This window comes from Stigmatopora argus, chromosome 9, assembly GCF_051989625.1.
Source record: "Stigmatopora argus isolate UIUO_Sarg chromosome 9, RoL_Sarg_1.0, whole genome shotgun sequence".
Lineage (NCBI taxonomy): Eukaryota > Metazoa > Chordata > Actinopteri > Syngnathiformes > Syngnathidae > Stigmatopora > Stigmatopora argus.
In genome coordinates, this window is record NC_135395.1 from 9,592,784 (window position 1) to 9,611,829 (window position 19,046).

The 19,046-nt window shown below is 40.7% G+C and overlaps 1 protein-coding gene across 2 annotated transcripts in view; it reads left to right on the forward strand.

Moving 5' to 3' along the window:
- The window catches only part of tnmd (tenomodulin), a 152,017-nt gene that overhangs the window by 126,129 nt on the left and 6,842 nt on the right, over positions 1-19,046 (forward strand). For both annotated transcript variants that reach the window (XM_077609450.1, XM_077609451.1), the window contains 4 exons: positions 3,386-3,526; positions 9,965-10,072; positions 15,659-15,809; positions 18,602-18,708. In XM_077609450.1, coding sequence (XP_077465576.1) covers positions 3,386-3,526; positions 9,965-10,072; positions 15,659-15,809; positions 18,602-18,708 — 507 coding nt within the window. The remainder of the gene's footprint in view (positions 1-3,385; positions 3,527-9,964; positions 10,073-15,658; positions 15,810-18,601; positions 18,709-19,046) is intronic.

Genomic DNA, 19,046 nt, shown 5'->3' on the forward strand with positions numbered 1-19,046 from the left:
CTAAATAAGTGTGCTGGAGGCAACTTGAAGACACAAGTAGAAACAAGGAAAAAGTGCCCCTGCACTGATTTTTATTTTCTAGCCTCTGCTGTTTCAATTTCAAACTGCGTTTCAGTGTGTGGTGAATTTATTGGTCGTAAAACCTAAGAATTTACCATTTGGATGCCTTTTTTTACTGTTTTCTTATAGGCAATCCATTAAATATCCCGTTAGGGCGTTACTTAACTAGGTAAAAGATGAGCTAAGCATTGCATCAAGAAGCCAACAAGAAGGCACTTGCCTTTTGTCAAGTTGTACTAAGGTCAAGTAAGACGCTGTTCCCTATCAAAAAGGAGCCAGTTTTGCTGAAAATTGTGACATTTGAACGTAAACATTTTCTCAATTAGACTGAAGCCACATTCTCCAACTCGAATCGGATCAATCAGGAATCCGACCCACTCCCCAATTAAAAGACCATCGCTGTATAGAAAATGGACAGCGGCAGTCGTCGGGCAGATTCAGAACCGCAGGCCAGTGTGGAAAAAGCGAAGAGTAAGAATACGGACCGAAACGTAAAGGAAGCATTGTTCAGCGGTGTGACTGTCGAAGCCGCTGCCCACCTCAATCCATCACGAGGCTGCCTACAGCTCCCCGGAGGCCCGACGGACCGCGTTGCCCCCACGCCGCCTTTTCCTCCCACAAGCAGCCGTCTTACACCTACCTCCGTTGCCTCCGCCGCTACCCGCCCGCGGTGAGTGACAGGCATCTCGTTCCGCCTGGCCGCATTCTCTATCTCTTTCCCCTCAAGGACGACAAAGAGGACATATTGTCATCAACTCATTTCTCTCACTCCCACGGCCGCCGCCTTCTCCATTGCTGAACATATGCATGCCGTCTGCCACCGCGCACCCGGCGATTCACTCACCTGTAACAACATGGATACGACCTTTTCCCAACGTCCCCGGGCCGAGCACCGCCACAATCGGTTGGCGCAAACAACCCGCAGGTTTGGCAGTGCCTGCCGCTTTTCATTCAGCGCTTTCCATGTGAGTCGGTGGCGGAAAGCTGCTCTGCGCTGTTGTTTAGAAGGACATCAGACTGAAACCTTGACTGAATAAACAGGGTATTCAACATGGATGACCTGATATGTTTTCCTTGCCGCTCTTTGTGTCCCCATGCGATGAGAGGACGGGCCCGGGTATACCAGAAAATAACCTGCAAAAGGCAAGGAAGGCGTGTGTCACAAAGAGACACATGGACATTTAATTTAGGAATTCGTGTTTATTTGAGATTCATTTTATTTCTCTGAAAAAGAAATGTGTTTTCCTGACAGTTGCTTTCTGCAATTGACACTTGACATCCGTGGTTGTGCGTTGAACCTCAGATTAGAGTCTGTTATGAAAAAGTCACAGTTTATTGAGTTGGAGGACTGTCAAAATCCCTGAAAGTGATGAAATGAGATTTTCCGAGAGCTACAGCGTCCACTGAATGCACAGTTCTATTTTTCACGAGGGTTTCCTTGGAAACAGTTTATTCACATTGGTTTATCAAATAGAACGGATCGGGAAGTCTGCTAACACATCTCTCACACAGAGTACATGACCTAATTAATACACTGATGTATATCGTAATTAACAATGGGTCAAAATGCCTCGTGTAATTGGAAAAGGGTCACATGTAAAAATTTAATCCCTGTTAATTATGGTCTACTCTTCATGCTTGCTTTAGCCTATTTTTGCCCTTTTTGGAGATAATTGTAACTAGTAGAAGCTGTTTTATCAGTGGGAGGTCATTGGAAAAAAATAATGTTATTAATACACTCCTCGTAGAATATGGCGTTTATTTTTTTTCCTCAATTGTCTTTTGCCAATTCCTCATTCATTTATAGTCATTGAGGTTGACATTTTTAGGAGACCATAATGCTCAGTGCTTCATACGATTGCAATTTCTTTTCAAAATCTACCTAAAATCCTCTTTTAAAGTCTTTAACAGGTCGTGTGACCACAAAGGTTTTTTCTGCATACTGCACTGGGCTAAACCTTGTAGCATTAATGTCATTCTCCAGAATGGATAATATAAGTCTTTGTTTAACGTGGTGGCCTTTTAGAGTTGTGTTCCACAAAGTATAACATAATTGGGAATTTTGCTGAGCTCTTTTATCTGCTAACACCGTCATGGGTCAAGCTAATTAATTTTTCACAGTCCTTTTTAAGTATCTTGCAGTCCAATGACACTTGGTATTTGAAACTTTACTGTATGGTTTCCGTACTTCAATGGAAATAATGAGAACAAGTAATTCGACTGATTTTAACCGATACCATCTTTAATGAGACAAGGCGCTGCATGGTGTTTTTAACACCTTCCACTTATTGTAGCTCAGCTCTCTCTCTCTTTTACCCACACACAAAGTGCAAATGTCAATAATTGTATTCATATTTTTTCAAGTGACAGTTATGTTACACAGCCACAGCTTTGTTTTGTGAACCAATCGAGGTCAAACGGTGGCAATACTTCATTATCTGCGATCTTCTGCTAAAAAATGACTAATTCACTCGTTTTAAAGCAAAGCTTTGCTGAATCTATCTGCCCACTTTTATCCTCATTAGAAAGGAATGCAAATGTAGACATTTAATTTTCCACTCAGACTTGCATGATTTTTAAAAGACCCAACTTTATCCATAACAGCCTAATTGACACTGGAACACCAAAGTCATCTTCATTTGGCCTCTGCTTGCACTTTGGAGTTTTAGTTCCCTTTAGCAATTCTATTGCAACCCATTTTAATGGATTATCATTAGACAATGCTGCTTTAATAGTGATCTGCTATTAAAAATTGTACTCCTTTATCACACTACTCTTCCCTTAGCAGTCTGAACAAAAAAATGGTTCTTACGACAACACGTAAGCAGGCAGGCTGACACAAAACAATGAGTGTTTGGGGGAGAAAAAGTCAAAGCCAATTTTGTCTTTCAGTATTGGGGAACAGATGTGTCTCGTGTACATAAATCCTGAATGAATTCATTAATAATGCGTCTCATTGATGAGCATCTGATTTACCAGGGAGAAAGATGAAGATGGGCTCGGCGATATATTTCTCCTCGCAAACACAACACTCAAATAAATATTAATGGCATATTTTTAGCTGGTGGGCATGAATCGTTTTTCAAACAGGGAAGTTTAACTGCCATCCAAGCGTGTCTGCGCTGCTTCAGGGCCGCACTGAAGAGAACGCTTTAAGTGTTTTTTTTCATATTCTCGAGGAAAACACAGATCAATCTCATTCATCCTTCTTAAAATGCATTTTAACACTGTCCAAATGTATTGGAATCTTCTTTCTGCAAGAACGTACTGCGGCCTTGTAGTATTGCTGGGTAATTTTCTGATGATTGTTCTTCTGTGCTTTTAGGTCTACGACCATGAGTACAACGGGATGCTGGATGGAGTCGAGACCCGCAGCGTGATGGAGATCGACCCGATTCGGCAGATAGAAATCTTCCGAATAGGAAACGGGAGTAAAGAGGTTCTCGAGGTGCACGACTTCAAACATGTAAGTGAAGGGCTGCACACGGGGATCTCGGCAAGAATGTGGGGAAAAATGAAGAATGGCATGTCGGCATTTTCAAACAGTCACTTGCGAACCATATAATGAATGTTTATGAGTGATATCAACACAATATTTAATGAGGTAGAAGATGAAATAGACCATTTAGTGATGCGGAGCCAGTTTGAAAGATCATCCAATCCACCAGCCGAAGCCAACTACAATGGAGCATTTTATCTCACCGAATGAAATATTATTTCCATTGCACAAATGACAAAACATCCATTTTTTGCTTTAGTTGGCACCAAAATATACTAGATCGATATAACTCGCTGGCTAGATAGATCTTAGCGCTCAGCGCATCGTCCGTCAAGATTGGATTGTCTGATCTACGCTGCAAACGAAAACTATGGCCCCAAGCACGAATTTGAATTCACTTTCATTGTCGAACGAGAAAGACACGACTTTTCTCACTACTATCGGTGAGCATGCTGTGCCGTAGCTCGTGACAGGACGTTTCGTCGAAAGACGTTTGGTCCCCGGATGTTTGGTCCCCAGACGTTTGGTCCCCGGATGTTTGGTCCCCGGACGTTTGGTAGAACGGACGTTTGGTCGAACGGACGTTTGGTCGAACGGACGTTTGGTCGAACGGACGTTTGGTCGAACGGACATTTGGTCGAACGGACGATTGGTAGAACGGACTTTTGGTCACCTGGTTCGCTCGCTGTCAAATAATGACAGTTTACTGTTGATATTTTGATATTAGTGATAGATCGAAATACAACTTCAGGAACAGGTTAAGAAAGAGTGAGATCAATTTGATAGGAAATAGGTTTATTACCAGACTGCACGATGGGGTTTCAGATCGATCAATTAGATATTTAGATATTAAACTCACTCTCTCATGATTATAATTTTGAGAGCTGGTTTCGACAGTAACAACCCGGCGACCAAATGTCCGTTCTACCAAACGTCCGGTCGACCAAACGTCCGCGTACCGCCGTAGCTCCGCCCCCTGGAAAAGTAATTCAAAATTATTGCACGGTAATTAGTTCCAAATTAGAGGGATGATGATGTCACTTTTTAAACAAGGAAAAATAAGCTAAAGCAAAAGACCAATCGGGCGATGATTTATTCAGATGTCATATTATCTATACTTAAGTGATGGGTTACGCAGCGGGATGGCAGACATTTATTTTCCTTTCAATTTATCCTCTTATAATTTCTTTGCCAAATGTAATGCTTTGTTATAAAAATCTGTGGTTGCCGCAGGCCAAGGCCAAGTTATACAACAAAATGTGACAAAATGCAGGTCAGGTGTGTAAGTAAATATAATTTGTGATTTTCCGTCTGCCCGGTCAGGGTGTGCCCTTTTCTCCGTGAGGAACGGTTTCAGTGCCACACAAACAAGGATAATTGGTGCAGATAATGAATGAACCAATGACCACAAATTCCCGTAATAACTGCTTAAACACACAGTCATTAGAAGAGCGGATTTACTGTTTAAATGCACTCGGAGTAGCCCCAAAAGGGGGGTTGGTTCTTTTACTAAAAGACTTGTTCTGTAGTAGCAAGTTGTTAGCAGTACAAACACTATTAGGAAGCCTCTTTCCACACGGCAACTTTTGCAGGAGCAATTTTGTCACTAGCAAAACTCATTAGCTTTCCCTTTCATTTCTTAATTGTGCTAGAGTGTGCTAGAGTCTGCCACCCTCCCCATCCCTTCCCATTTATTTTCCTTCTATGTTCTCTCACCTAGCCGACACACTCAAACATATGCGCATATACACACACGGATGCCTGTTGCTTGTTCCACTTGGCGCTGGTGAAGCAAATCCCCTGAGGGGACTTACTACTCTTCCATGAAAGACTAGGTAACAAGCTAGTAAGCACAGTAATTTAAACCTTATTCTGAGTGGAGGAGAAAAGAAGGGAAGGTGTAAAAGGAAGCAGTATGTTGATTGTAAAATTGATTTCTAACACCAAGAAAAAGCACATTCACGCTTGTTTTCTGAAAGTGCCCTGGCTTGGCCAGACACTTTCTCCATCAATGCCATGGGTATTTTAGTTGTTTTTTTCTTTGGTTCGATGATGATTTTCAGCCATGCATCTTTCACAAATATGTATTCTTCACTCTTTGAAATGGGTGAGGAAAAAATTACATCCTAAAGCTAAATAATTCATCCTGGAAAGTATGCAGTCACAGGACTGTGCTGAGCAAATAAATACCCGACTAACAAGGCAAGACAGTCATCGATAGAAGCCTCTTAAGCATTGGCTTTTCAGATCGTCGCAAGTCTATAAAAATTTACAATAAAAATGAGAGCAGAAGCAAAAATTAAGTACTAACCCCTTCACAACTTTGATAAAACAGTCCAACACCAGATGCAGACTCTGCAAATACATTTCTCCCAAGGAAGTAAAACGCATGTGACCTTTAAGCTATCTAACCTTCAAGTCTACGGTGCAGAGAAGTACACAAGGAGTGACGTTAGAAGCGCAGTTGACTGCAAGAGACGTGTCCTGCGCGCCCATGGTCTTGGATTGTTTCCCCTCGTCATGGATGGCTTGCCCTTTGGACTGCACAGGAAACGCCAGATTGATCCTTTGGCTAGGTTGACAAGTCGTCATCTGTGTCGCTGCCAGGGTTTGCGTTGAAGGGCCGACTCGCGTATCAGAAAATGGCGCCATTAAAACAGACAACTCCATGTTACCGCTCATAAAATAACAGACTGTGCCAGCCTGTCCTAATGGAGCGTCCAGTGTTCCCAGTTCAGAATCATTCAAAGATCACGCGTGGCATTGAGCCCACTGACTGCTAGTGCACATGTATATAATTGAGCGTGACGAATTTTTGATGAGGATCGAGAGCTGCTGTGTATGCCAGAAGAATGAAAACTGCAAGAACATGGATGTTACCCCTAGAATTTAGGGTAGCAACTTTAAATTTAGGTTACCTTCAGTGGTCCTTCAGTAAGGACATTTTCATTTAGTCGAGAGACAATGGTTAATATATGCAGTTGCATGTTATGTTGTTGGGTTTGTTTGGGTTTTCTTTAGAGAAAACGGTCAGTCCAAGGAGTAGTGGTGGCCTATCTTCTCGTTGCCTGTCAGCAGTGGACTTGTAAATAGCCATTACTTTTAAGGATTTGTTATGGGAGAGATCATTGATCTGTTTGCCTTCATCCTGGTGAAAACAAGAATGACTGTGAGAGGTGAATGCATCTTTTTACAAGGATCCCATAGACAGGAGAAAATGAGTTAGAAGTTCAATTCAATTTTAAAAGGTTGTCCGATAAACATTGTCAATGGATGTATCAAAAAGAGTGTTGAGTATGGTCTTCTTGGTAAAAAAAATGTTCACGTGAATTCAATAGAAATATTAGAAACTAGAGCGCCCTGCCTCCCTATTCTATCAAGACTGCACGGACTCTTTGTTATTGACACAGTCTCACGTTTATTATTTTTATCCCTTTTTTTTTTTAGAACGGAATGTGTATCTCGGCTGTTCGGATTGGAATTAATTAGGTGAACTGGAGGGTTGCAAAAGAATCCCAAAGCCTTGTATTTAATGTTTTTGCTCCTAAATGTTGAATAGCATGTAAATAGAAAATAATTATGCAAATGGCCACAATACAACTTTTTACTTTTTATTTTTTTGAATGGGGACTTTGTGCGACTTCCTGACACTGCTTTAGATCTTTATTCCCCATAGCTGAATGATGCATGCAGTTATTCTCCCCGTGCTGTTGAATAGATGCAGGCGAACGTCTCACAGATGGATATAGCAAGTGGAGACCCCCACCAACCCCTCCCCATATCCTCCCTCTTTTTTTGGTGTCATCTCTCAAAATGACATTGCTTTTCCATTCTTCATCCATGCGTTAATGTGCCTTTCTTCATTTTCTGGTTGACCAAGCCCCGTAATCATTGTATCTCATCACAACATTGCCCTTTGCTTTCCCGTCCGCCGGTCCCCCATACAACGGCGCCAAATTAAACAGAGACTCATCACAATAAAGCCAGGCATAAACACCATGCTTCTGTGCTTGAGACTATTATTGCTCCGTCGTTCCCGACGCGGATAATATTGCAGGCGGTCGATTACAACTGGCTTCACATTGAATCAAGTCATGTGCGTCTCCCATCTGCTTTTCTGGGTGAAAGCATCTTGCCAAAAAAAAAAAACAATAACACTGTCGATGTGGCGGCCAAATGGTCAAGTTAGCCGATCGGAAATGTCACAGGCATTGGCACGTTGCGTTAAATTTACGGAGAATCACGTTGGTTTTAAAGGCCTGGCGCCGTGTGCGGTCGATTGGTCGCTGTCTTTTGGTCGCCGGTCTTTTGGTCGCCCGGACCCAAACAACGGGCGACCAAAAGACCGGCGACAAAACAAGGTAAAACAACACGGTCTACGCATCAATAAAAGCCAACAATGGCCCTGAGCAGTTTCACTGAGCCGTCGTGTGAGTGTAGAAGAGTTTGTATGTACATGAGTTGTCTCCTTAGGAAGGTACGCCGGTCAGGGTCTTAACAAGTTCTCCAACTAAAAACAAAAGTACGGGAAATTTTGAGCTTTTCTTTAGCCTAATAATTAATAGGGCATTAAGTATGACTAAATAATAATTCGCAGTTTATATTTAGGGAATTTGAGCAACGATTTAAATGGTAATTATCAATAACCTTCCGGGCAACCAAAAGGCCGGCGACCAAAAGTCCGGCGACCGAAAGACCGGCGACCAAACGACCGAGTACCGCCTGGTGCATATCATTTTCATCCGCCGCCATTCCGAGGCAAATGTAGGTCCTGCTGTCTATTCTAATACAGTGTGATAAATGAGCAGCTCTCTACGGGAAATAAATTGGGTACAATCTGATCTTGTTCGCACGTTTCAGACGCTGTCTCGGCTGAATATGTTAGATTAACATACAATAGTGCGGAGAGAATGAACAGATCTTTGACTCCCCGGTGCCCGCTGAGGCTCAGCGTGACTGAACAGTGCGCCGTTGGAGGATCGGCGCCGCAGCTGAAGAAAGTGGCTGGCACACTTGACTGCACAGATTAAGAAGGCGAGAGCAACCTGTGCCTGGTTAATTCAATGGAGGCACACTGCAGAAAACACTTTATTCTCCAAGCATGTCACTCAACTCTCGGACGTATTGGCTATGAAGCGTTCCGTGGGCACGCCGTTTGCTTTCTTGGTAAATTGTTTGATTTTACATCACGAGCTGCCAAAAAATGTGATGTAAGGTAGGACAGTGACAATCAGGCAGGTATTCAAGGGAAATGGGCTCATAGCGTGGGATGTGTGTGGGTGGTTATTTATTATAGTAGTTATCAAGATGAATATTTGAAACCATGCATGTGCTACAAAGTATGATGCAAAACACTTGAATTTGAAGATCTTCAACTCGACCAGAAAATTTATTGGTCTAAAAATTGTTTTTACAGGTAATCTATCTTTTGTGATTATTTATTCATGCTAATCAAACCTATAGGTTTAACGGTATTGAATCTTACCAATAGGAGGCACACCATCTTTAAATATATAGAAAATAAACAAACTAAATACAGTAATGACAGTGTGCTGCGTTAATTCATCATTTTATTTTATTTAGCTATCTTTTATGGATCACAGATATCATTGTATCGTGAGTTTAAGTGTATCATCTCATCTCTAGTGTGGCTGTGATTGTTCCAATGGAAAATATGAGCCATGTCTCTTTTCAAATATACATTCTTAGACAAGCAATATATATCAACTATATTGAATAAAATATGGATCATATTTAACCTTTTTGTCCTGTTCAGTTGCGGAGAATGGTAAATCTGAGTGTCTTTACAGGCAGAAATCATTTTAATGGGCTACATGGGAGGTTGGTGTACTCACATTGGGCTTCCGTATTCTGAGGTTGAAACCGGACGTAAAAAGGTTAGGTTGTTTCAGGAAAATCCAGCATGGGAATTGTGCAAATTTACTTTAATCGTGTGCTAGCTTCTGAAAACTAGTCCAACAAATAAGGTGAATATTGTTCAATCATTGCACGTTTTCGACAATTAGCTTCAGACAATCAAAACAAATCTCATAAATGCTGAAGGCTTCTTTGCATAAATAGATTTCCAGAATAGATGAAAAGTACGCACAACTAGGCATATGCATGAAAGTTCCATGGACACACCAATGCCTTTTCCCATCCATTGCACTTTAATTTTCTCTACCGCTCTGGTGAACACTTCATTACTTGCATAAATCCCCCCTCCCCACCCTGAAAAAGTTTCAAAAGAATTCATTACGTATTTACTTCCCCAGCTTTGATTATACTCTCCAATCGCCGTCTTTCAATACAACTGTCTGGCTGCTGACGCGCATCGCATGGAGTTAATGAATGAAAGATACATCCGAATTTTTGAGTAACCTTTTCCACCCCTTCTTTTCAAAGGGACTCACTGGGATCCGCTTTGCCGAACATCAGAGGTGCTACATCAGGAGTCAAACCAGGACACTGCCCACAGCGGTAAAGGTGGAGGCTGAGGAAGGCAACTTGGAGGTATGCGTCCCGGGCAGATTTACAAAAAGTAGGGGTCCTTACACCAGTGTGGTGCCCGGATTGTATCCCTGTGGGTGCCTCGACTTGCTTATCCGCGTCCTGTCCTTCGTACTGGGCTTTATGGTGGCTGCTTCTGGAAGCATCAGCTGCCCACCACCCCGCAGACTCTTTGTGGCTCACATCAAATGGTGTTTGCTGTCAATCCTGAGCCAATATTAATTTTTAATCATGTCCTCCAAAGACTCTACTCACATAGCCTAAAGGAGGGGAGGGGGGTCTGACAGAAAAGGGATGACTGTAAGTGTTTCTTTTTTTTCTTTTTCTTTGTGAGGGGAAAATGTCTTTCGCAAGGCTTTTCTCCAAGTTTATAGGAATGGGTTGGACTTTTCTGGGTGTTAGATAGCTGGATGGTGAACTCTGCAAAAGCAATGGAGGGAATTGAATCAATCCAAAAATCCCCCATTTTTAATGTCACAGTGCAATCCATTGAGTGGGAAGCGTGTTCAAAGAGAAAATCCACACACTTATGCGCTCATTTCCATTTTTTCTTGTAGTTGAGAAGAAGAAGCTGGCAAATATGCAGCAAAGACACTCCATTCTAAAACACAGTGGGCCAAATGTCAGCCCAAGCAAAACGTAGGCTTGAGGTTTTTTCAACTTTAAGAGCACAAGCTGCTAGCGAACAACCAAACACGCTTTCGTTTTGCTCTCATCGTCGTGTCTGATCCGTGTTTCCCGATATTAATTGCTGGGCCGGCACCATATGTCCACACAGTTCCTGTCTTTTTCCAGCGCTAAGGGGTGTAATTGGCTGAAACGGCATTTTCAAAGTGAGAAATCGGCAGGCAACAAAGGGATGGAGGTTACATGTTGTCGCCAACATGATGAGTATTTAAGTCCAGGTTGAACGAAATCCACTTTTGGCATGGTATTTTTAGGCATGTTCCAAGTTGTATAAATGTATTAGCCACATTCTCTCAAATTCGTATTCCCCTCTACTGTTTAAATTTTGTTAGCTATCTAAAGATGTTTAGTCAAGATACACGACAAATGCCTTTTCAGAGACAAATAGACAAACTAATTCAAATGCAATGTTCGGTCAAACTTTTATGTTAATGATATTTTAGCTCTACCAATTGATTAATTCATATTTTTTCCCCATGATGGATAGGCTACATACTCTATAGGTCATGGTAACATTTTACCCATTTTACAAATTCATTGGAGGTGCAAGAGAATTGTATTGCTATAATATTAAGGACAAAAATGTGAAACTGCAAGTCAAAAATGCTCAAACTTAAGCAAGTTACCTCTTCAACTGAGGCAGATATACCAAAAGGTAAATTGCCTTTTGAAGAACTTTATCCAGCTCAGCCAACTTCCCTGGCACAGTTGGCTGCCTGCTGCTGTTGGGGTGCTTTTCTTCCATCTTAACCCGTTGCTGCACAAGAGAATAACAATTGTCATGGGGGCCGTGTTTAGAAAATATACAACGACCTCGGCCTGACCTCACCAACAATAGACAAAAGCCCGTGAACCGTCCTCTGTGAGAATCCTCCCACGTTTGACATCCCGAAGCTCAGCACAAGTTCCTTCTCAAGTGGTGGAACACATGAGCTCACGGTGGTGAAAGCCGAGCACCGGCGGCTCCTCGTTCAACCCAGCCGCGGGCTCAGAGCAGCCACGGTGGGCTTCAGGACAAAAAAAACAAAACAAGGCAGAAATGATGGAGAAACTGGGAGCGACTGATAACAAAATCCAGCGCATAGGAACGCACGACCAGGTGACAAACATGAATTGTTTGCCAGCGTTTTCCCAGCTCTCCCATTTCAATTTGCCTTTTCCATGCCATGTCTGAGGGAGTAATCCCAGAGCGTTATTTCACTCCTCCCAGACTGACACACAAGTCACCCAGCGCCTCCCTTGCTGCTTTTATTGTCAACGGATGCTGCCTGCTCCATTTAACAGTCACTTAATATGGATGACCAGCGCTGGCACGGCATTGGAAAACCTCCCACTCACAAGTGAATAGCGAGGCAATACACCAAAGTCCTGCAAGAATAGCGGCTGGCCCTTCTTTAGAATCTGGCAAGAAATCGGATTGGCGTGAAAAAGAAAAAAAGGGTGTGATACAAAGTATAACTTATCCATTACAACAAGAGCTTGCAGGAAGAAGCATACAGATTTTATATGATGGACATCACATACGGCCTACGATGGTGAAAAATGAACACACAAGAACGCAAGGCTAAACTAATATTGGAAAAAAAATCTACTTTAGTCAGAATCAGAAAGTATTTTTATCAAAACAGATACAAGGATTTTCTTAGTTGCCTTTCTGTGCACTACTGGGAGCAGGCTATACATAGTGTCAATATGTTAAGAATACGGTATGTACTTTTTGAAATTGAGTTTGTGTTTGACAGCTCGGCTTTACAAAGTATGCACCTATCCATCAATTTTCAATAGAGTCAGGTTTGCGGAATACTTTTCTAGTGTGGTGATTTTTATCTTGTTATTATTTGGATCAAACCAGAATGAATTACATGCATAGTAATTTGGTGATAGAAGTGTAATTATTAGTGATTTATTTTTTCCATTTATTTTTTAATTACTAGAAAAAAATCAATATCTGTTCTACTTGATTTAAACCCCAATATTATTGCAGCAAATATGGGTAATTTGCTAATATACTGCGAAGTGTGCAGCATTATGATAAAGTAGCTGTTCCCTGGGCTAGCATAGAAGCACCTTAAATAGCTCGTTCATCTTCCTTGTTGTTCTGCCGACTGCAAAGTAACTATAATTCGCTGATATTAATATTGTAAAATGAAATATAAACGTGTGTTTTGGTTTTATTAATGACTCCATTTAGAGCGTGAATAAGTTGTTTGGGATACACAATATTGTGGTAAAGATGATAGCACTGTTTAAGAAAGTTTAATTAAAAATATTTTAAAAAAACTCCAATACTATACTCTTCAATTTAACAAACGGAAACAGTTTGGAGTATTTGGAGGGTTTTTTTTGCTTGATGATAAAAATTAATGCAGTCATAGAATTTGGATAATTGACTTTAGACCGCTGCAGGCTGTAAGTTTTCTCACATCCACAGCCAGTATAGGAAAGAGATGGAAAACGAAAGGATATATAATACAGTATTAAAGTAACCTGTAACTGCAGATTCGCGTTGAAAGATAATAAACATCAAGTCTAGAACATGATTTACTTTCCATTGACCTTGCTGCTATTGTGATTCCCATTATAGCAAACAGAATATGAAAAGCTTAACCGTCATGAATAGATCATGCATAATGAGTGACTACGCATGGCTTCCTGGCAAAGATATTCCCAGGTTGAAATGCCTGTATGACAATCATAAAGTTTGTGTGGCAAAAGTTGCCTGAATAAACATGTCGAGGAAAATTGGTGGGCCGGCACAGAGCATAAAAAAAACCATACTGTAAGTGTACTAAAGCTCTTGGGGGCCATGATAAAACATTTGTTGATCTCTGGCAGAGATAACAACACTTTAAACAATGTGTCGCGGCCAATGTTTCCCAATTGGCCCTCAATGGCAGCAGAGGCTATAAATTAATTAACTGCAGTAAAAGTGGTCTATAATTAAGTCAAATGCACTGTCGGCGTAATGTCATACATACGCAGGGTGTCCACTCCCCCCAAACGAATGGTCGCGATTTCGCCGGACCAAAAAAAGTTGCTTTTCTTCTATAATAACACATGATTAGTCAATAGCCAGAAGTATGCAAAAAGTGAGGTCTGTAATTACTTGCTGTTGCCCATTGGCATTTAGAAATTCCTGCCCCACAATAAAAATAAAAATTGGCCCTTTAAGCACACCTCCCTCATCCAACTAAATGCAGTCGTTCCTCAGCCGTGAAGACCGAGCCCCGTCGTGACCTCCATTTACTTTCCACTCAACTTGAACGCTTAAGAGGGCCAATTAGAGTGGGCTACTTGTGTCGTGACTTTAATTTCCTAGTGTAGAGCAGCCTTACGCCAGAGTCCGTCGTGTTTGCTCTTCTGAGGCAAGTCAAACATTTCACGTCCCTTGGCACAAACCATAAACTGACACACATTCCGCATTAATCTATTTCCTGTGTAGCGAACCAATCTGGGTGACACAATAAGTCATGTTACAGTACACCAAAGAGGGTACTTTTCAGTTCTTTTGGTCCATTCCACTTCAATAATGAGACATAGTACCTAGATCGTGACCGGACGATTGGCCGAAAGACGTTTGGCCGACGGACGTTTGGCCGACGGACAGTTCGACATATTTGCAGCATTTTGTCCTCACGATATTCACACAAAAAGTGAATTATTTACAGGTTTTGGCACCTTATATATAGAACAAACTGAGGAAGAGGTAGAACAGACAACTTTTCGCCGAAATACAGGGCTGCCCTTTATAATTTGTTTTTACACCTGGCAATCATTGCGTACTGGGAAAACACTTATGAATCAAAACGTGTTGGATTTTTTTTTTGTATGTTTGCCTCTTTTTTTGTAAATGAACCCCTGTGACGTTTTCAACGGTTTTTTTTCTGGTAGTTATAATGTACATATATCAACGACCTGGTTTTTGTCGGCCATTTTGCAAGTCATTTTAGAATGTCAACATCCATCACAGGTGAAAGTGGAAGAGAGGGGAGAGTAAGAAGTAGGCGAAAAGGACACCACTTGCCATAACCGTAAAATTTTAAAATATAATCCTTCAAATTCGAGTAGTACTACCATCCAAACAACACCGCCGCCATCTATAAACTGAGGCTCTTAACGCTGTCGACTCCCCGATATGCCAAGTATGGAACATTTTGGGACCGGGAGATATAACAAGGCTACTTTTTTTTTTTCACGGGCACTAAAATGGGCACAATGGGGAGGAAGGAGCAGAACGTGATATTAATGATTACTTCTCCAATGATAGCCCCAGGATGCAAGTCTGATAAATGTGCAATTAAGCTTTTAAACTGAGGGAAAATCACCTTGTAAAAACATTCGTCATGAGAATTGTTCTTCTGGCCGGCTAACTAAGGATTGACTAGGATGTCTGCGTGTTATTTACATGAAGAAAATAAATACGTATATGACAATATTAGCACTGTTGCTTGTCATATGTCTCTATTAGACAACACTGACGTATAGTCGTGATCATTAAGCGATAATAGTTTACTTTACAGCTCATGAACTACAGTATCAACAAATTAAGCCCACTGATGGCGTTGGGATGCCAAGCGATGCATCTCACGTGGGGAGGAGAAGAAGAGGAGGAGGAGGAGGAGGAGGAGAGGAGGAAGAGAATGCAAGGCTTTATTGTGTCTGTCACATTAAACGATACTGCCGCCATACGCGCCCTAATGAAGATCACTTGCAAAGTCGTTTGAAAGTCAAATCATCGCTGTCTGTGAATTTCAATGACGCGTGATAAAAAGAGCGAGCTGTGGGCCTGAGGGAAGGAGGAAGAGGAAGGGGGGAGGAGGAAGGTGAGGGCAACGGGAGTCAGGAAGTCAGCGCCCTCGTCTCATGGAGATGACAGATTTGTGTGTGTGTGTGTGTGTGTAGGTGGATGACATGGAGACCAAAATGGAGGAGTCCAAAGTGTGGGTTCCTGCTGACGAACCCATCGTCGACCCGGTATTCCTCTTCCAATCCAAGATCTGGGAATTCTGCCAGGAGCTACCCATCCACTGGATCCATCCGTCCCCCTTGAGTGGTGAGGCCTCGGGCGAGAACAATGGGGGGTGTCCAAGTTTAAATGTGCACTATTAACTCCTTAACTGGAAGGTGTATATAGTCTAAAAATCACGTGTATGACTTTGTTCGGTAAAAAAAATATTACAGAAGGCCTTTTTTTTAAACAACTATCAATTTTTAACCAAGGCCCTTTGTAATATCATTTCATACTTCAAGCTATAACAGCTATACAACTATTTAACTCAATTCTAACTTTATAAATAATTAATTAATATATATACAACTATAGTCCTAAACTATTTGACGTGTCGAGTCGTTCCAATCATGGTGCATAAAAAATCTAGGAAAGATTTTCACCAATTTCAAAGATTTTGTTTGAACACGCAAACATTTACAGCATGCATTTCCTAGAACTTCTCTACTTGTAAAAATAAACATTCAAATGATCCGTTTTCAGGGAAACACTATTCAATTTTGTAATTAGATTTGTATTTTTAGATGAACAAACCTCTTTAGTGGCCATCCCTCTAACAAGCAACCATGCCCCAATGAGTGTTACACTCAATGCTTACAATCATATACCTGACAAATTACCACCTTCCCCAATTAACACTCCTTTTTCTACAAAAACAGCCAATTACCTTGGATATTATTTCTATTTCGGGCAACAAAGCCACTCCTTCAAATCCCAGAGCAATAGCACCTACCAAAGCACATGAGAGGATCACTAATGAATCCGTGTATTTCCATATTAAAGATGATTTTGTGTTACTTGGAGACAGTGAAATTAGCAGCAATTAGACTGAAACTATTGTACAATATCATGTGTGTCAATATTTCTATTTCGAGAGTGAGGCACGATTTGTTCCTAGTCTTGTTTTATCATGATTTTAGTTTAGCAGAGAGCAACCAGCCCAGCAATTCCCCCCAAATCAATTGTCTCTGTTAGTGCCGTATTATGTGCACTATAAGGCGCACCCAGAAGACTTTTTTGTCAAAATCCGATAGCGTGCCTTACAATCCCATGCTACATATATTTGGAACAATATTGGGTAATCATGGTATGACATTTCCTTTAGCGCAGCTGCATCTAGTGGATGCATAATGCAATTCCCCCAACCGTTACTTCTACTACATCTGTAATGCCTTATAATGTAGTGTGCCTTCGATATGGAAACTTTTTTTTTAAATGTACCATCTATTAAAGGGTCTCTTTATACTGCAGTATACTGTGTTAAGACCTACCGTATGCATGCATGTACATCTATGTATGTATATATGTGCTTATATATATGTATGTCTATATATATATATATATATATATATATATATATATATATATATATATATATATATATATATATATATATATATATATATATATATATATATATATATATATATATATATATATATATGTATGTGTATATATATATGTATATGTGTGTGTGTATATATGTGTGTGTGTGTATATATATATATATATATATATATATATATATATATATATATATATATATATATATATATATATATATATATATATATATATATACACACACATATATATATATACAGACGCTCCCCTACTTACGAACATTCAACTTACGAACAACGGTACATACGAACATGTCTGCAAATTGCGTTTAAGTCCAAAAATGTTCGCAAGTCCAATTTTGTATTTTGCGTCTTTTTCGGAGTAGTACTTCTTTCCGCCGCTAATACCGACGCCTGGCGCTGTGAGAGCTCAGCTCACCCAGCATCTACCTTCTTCGTTGCAATGCGGAAGTGCGTGAATGTATCTCCAGTGTGCAAAGAACCTTTTTCATTTGTATCATTAAATATCTCATGCATCCAATATTGAATATGGTTGGTAAAAAGCTAAAGGCTTCTATTGAGGGAGTTGCAAGGAAGAGGCAAGCCATTTCATTTGAAACGAGTGGCAATAATAACGAAGCTTGATGCGCGTCAGAAAGTGGTGAGCGTTGCACATTCAGTACCATTTATAAACAGAAAGATCGAGCAGCAGGACCCAAATATTGAACGTTGCACAAAGTTTGCAAATCAATTGAATGATGCCATACAGTGCTACTGCATCATTTATGATGAAAAAAAAGAAGAAAACTGTGCAATCGTCATTAGGTCGCTTCTTTTGGCCAGTTTCTAATACATAAATCTATCTCTCTCTCTACAGTACTGTACATATTCTCTCCATTTTATTATTATTTTTTTTTTTTCAGTACAAACCAATGCGTGTTACTTATACAAGCCTTAAACATACAAATGCACTTATATAAACCTTCAATATACTTATATAGGCCTTAAACATAAATTATAATACAAAATATAGCACTAAATCAACTTACAAACAAATTCAACTTATGAACAATCGCTCGGAACCAATTGCGTTCGTAAGTTGAGGAGTGTCTGTATATACACATATATATACATATATATAGATAGATAGATATATTTGTGTGTATGTGTATATATATGTGTATATATGTGTGTGTGTATATATAGTGTGTATGTATATATATATATTTCAGAAACACGCTTATTTATTTATATATTTATTCATGTATTGATTTATTAACTTACTTATTTCCTATCTATTTATGTCTAAAATGCCTTTCCTATTTCTGCATCCTCACCCTCTTGCTTCTGTCACAACGAAATTTCCCGAATACGGGATGAATAAAGTTATCCAATCCAATGGTACCCTAAATTGGAAAAAAAACTGAGGCAACATAACCTAATTCAAAACGGCTGTGCTACCGTTCGGGATTCTAACTTGTCTTTCTGATCCAGATTTGGAGCTGCAGGAGGATGTGGAGCATTTGGACTCCCCCGACACCGAGGTGAAAGGTCATCGCGCCGCCCGCGACGTGGAGGACCACCTTCCCATTAACGACTACGTAAGCGCACCGTGACATGCGAGTAACCCGCCGCCAGTTACAGTCGAGTCACTTCAATTAGCCGCAGCTCTGCCTCCGCTTTGTCCGCATATAAATCGCTCACTAATTGATGTTAAAACTGACTTTGTGCACCAGAGGGCACGGCAATTGCACTATATATCTGTTTAAGTAAGGCCAGTTCATTGAAGACTCCCTTAATGTCCCTCCATTAATTGAGAGGAACATCCAGGCTCTCCAAGGCAGCAAATTGTGCCTAAAGCGCCTCTTAGTGCCTTTTCTCACTTTGCGCTGCAATGCAAACCACAAGAAACGCGCTCAAGGTCACTCACTGGCGCGCC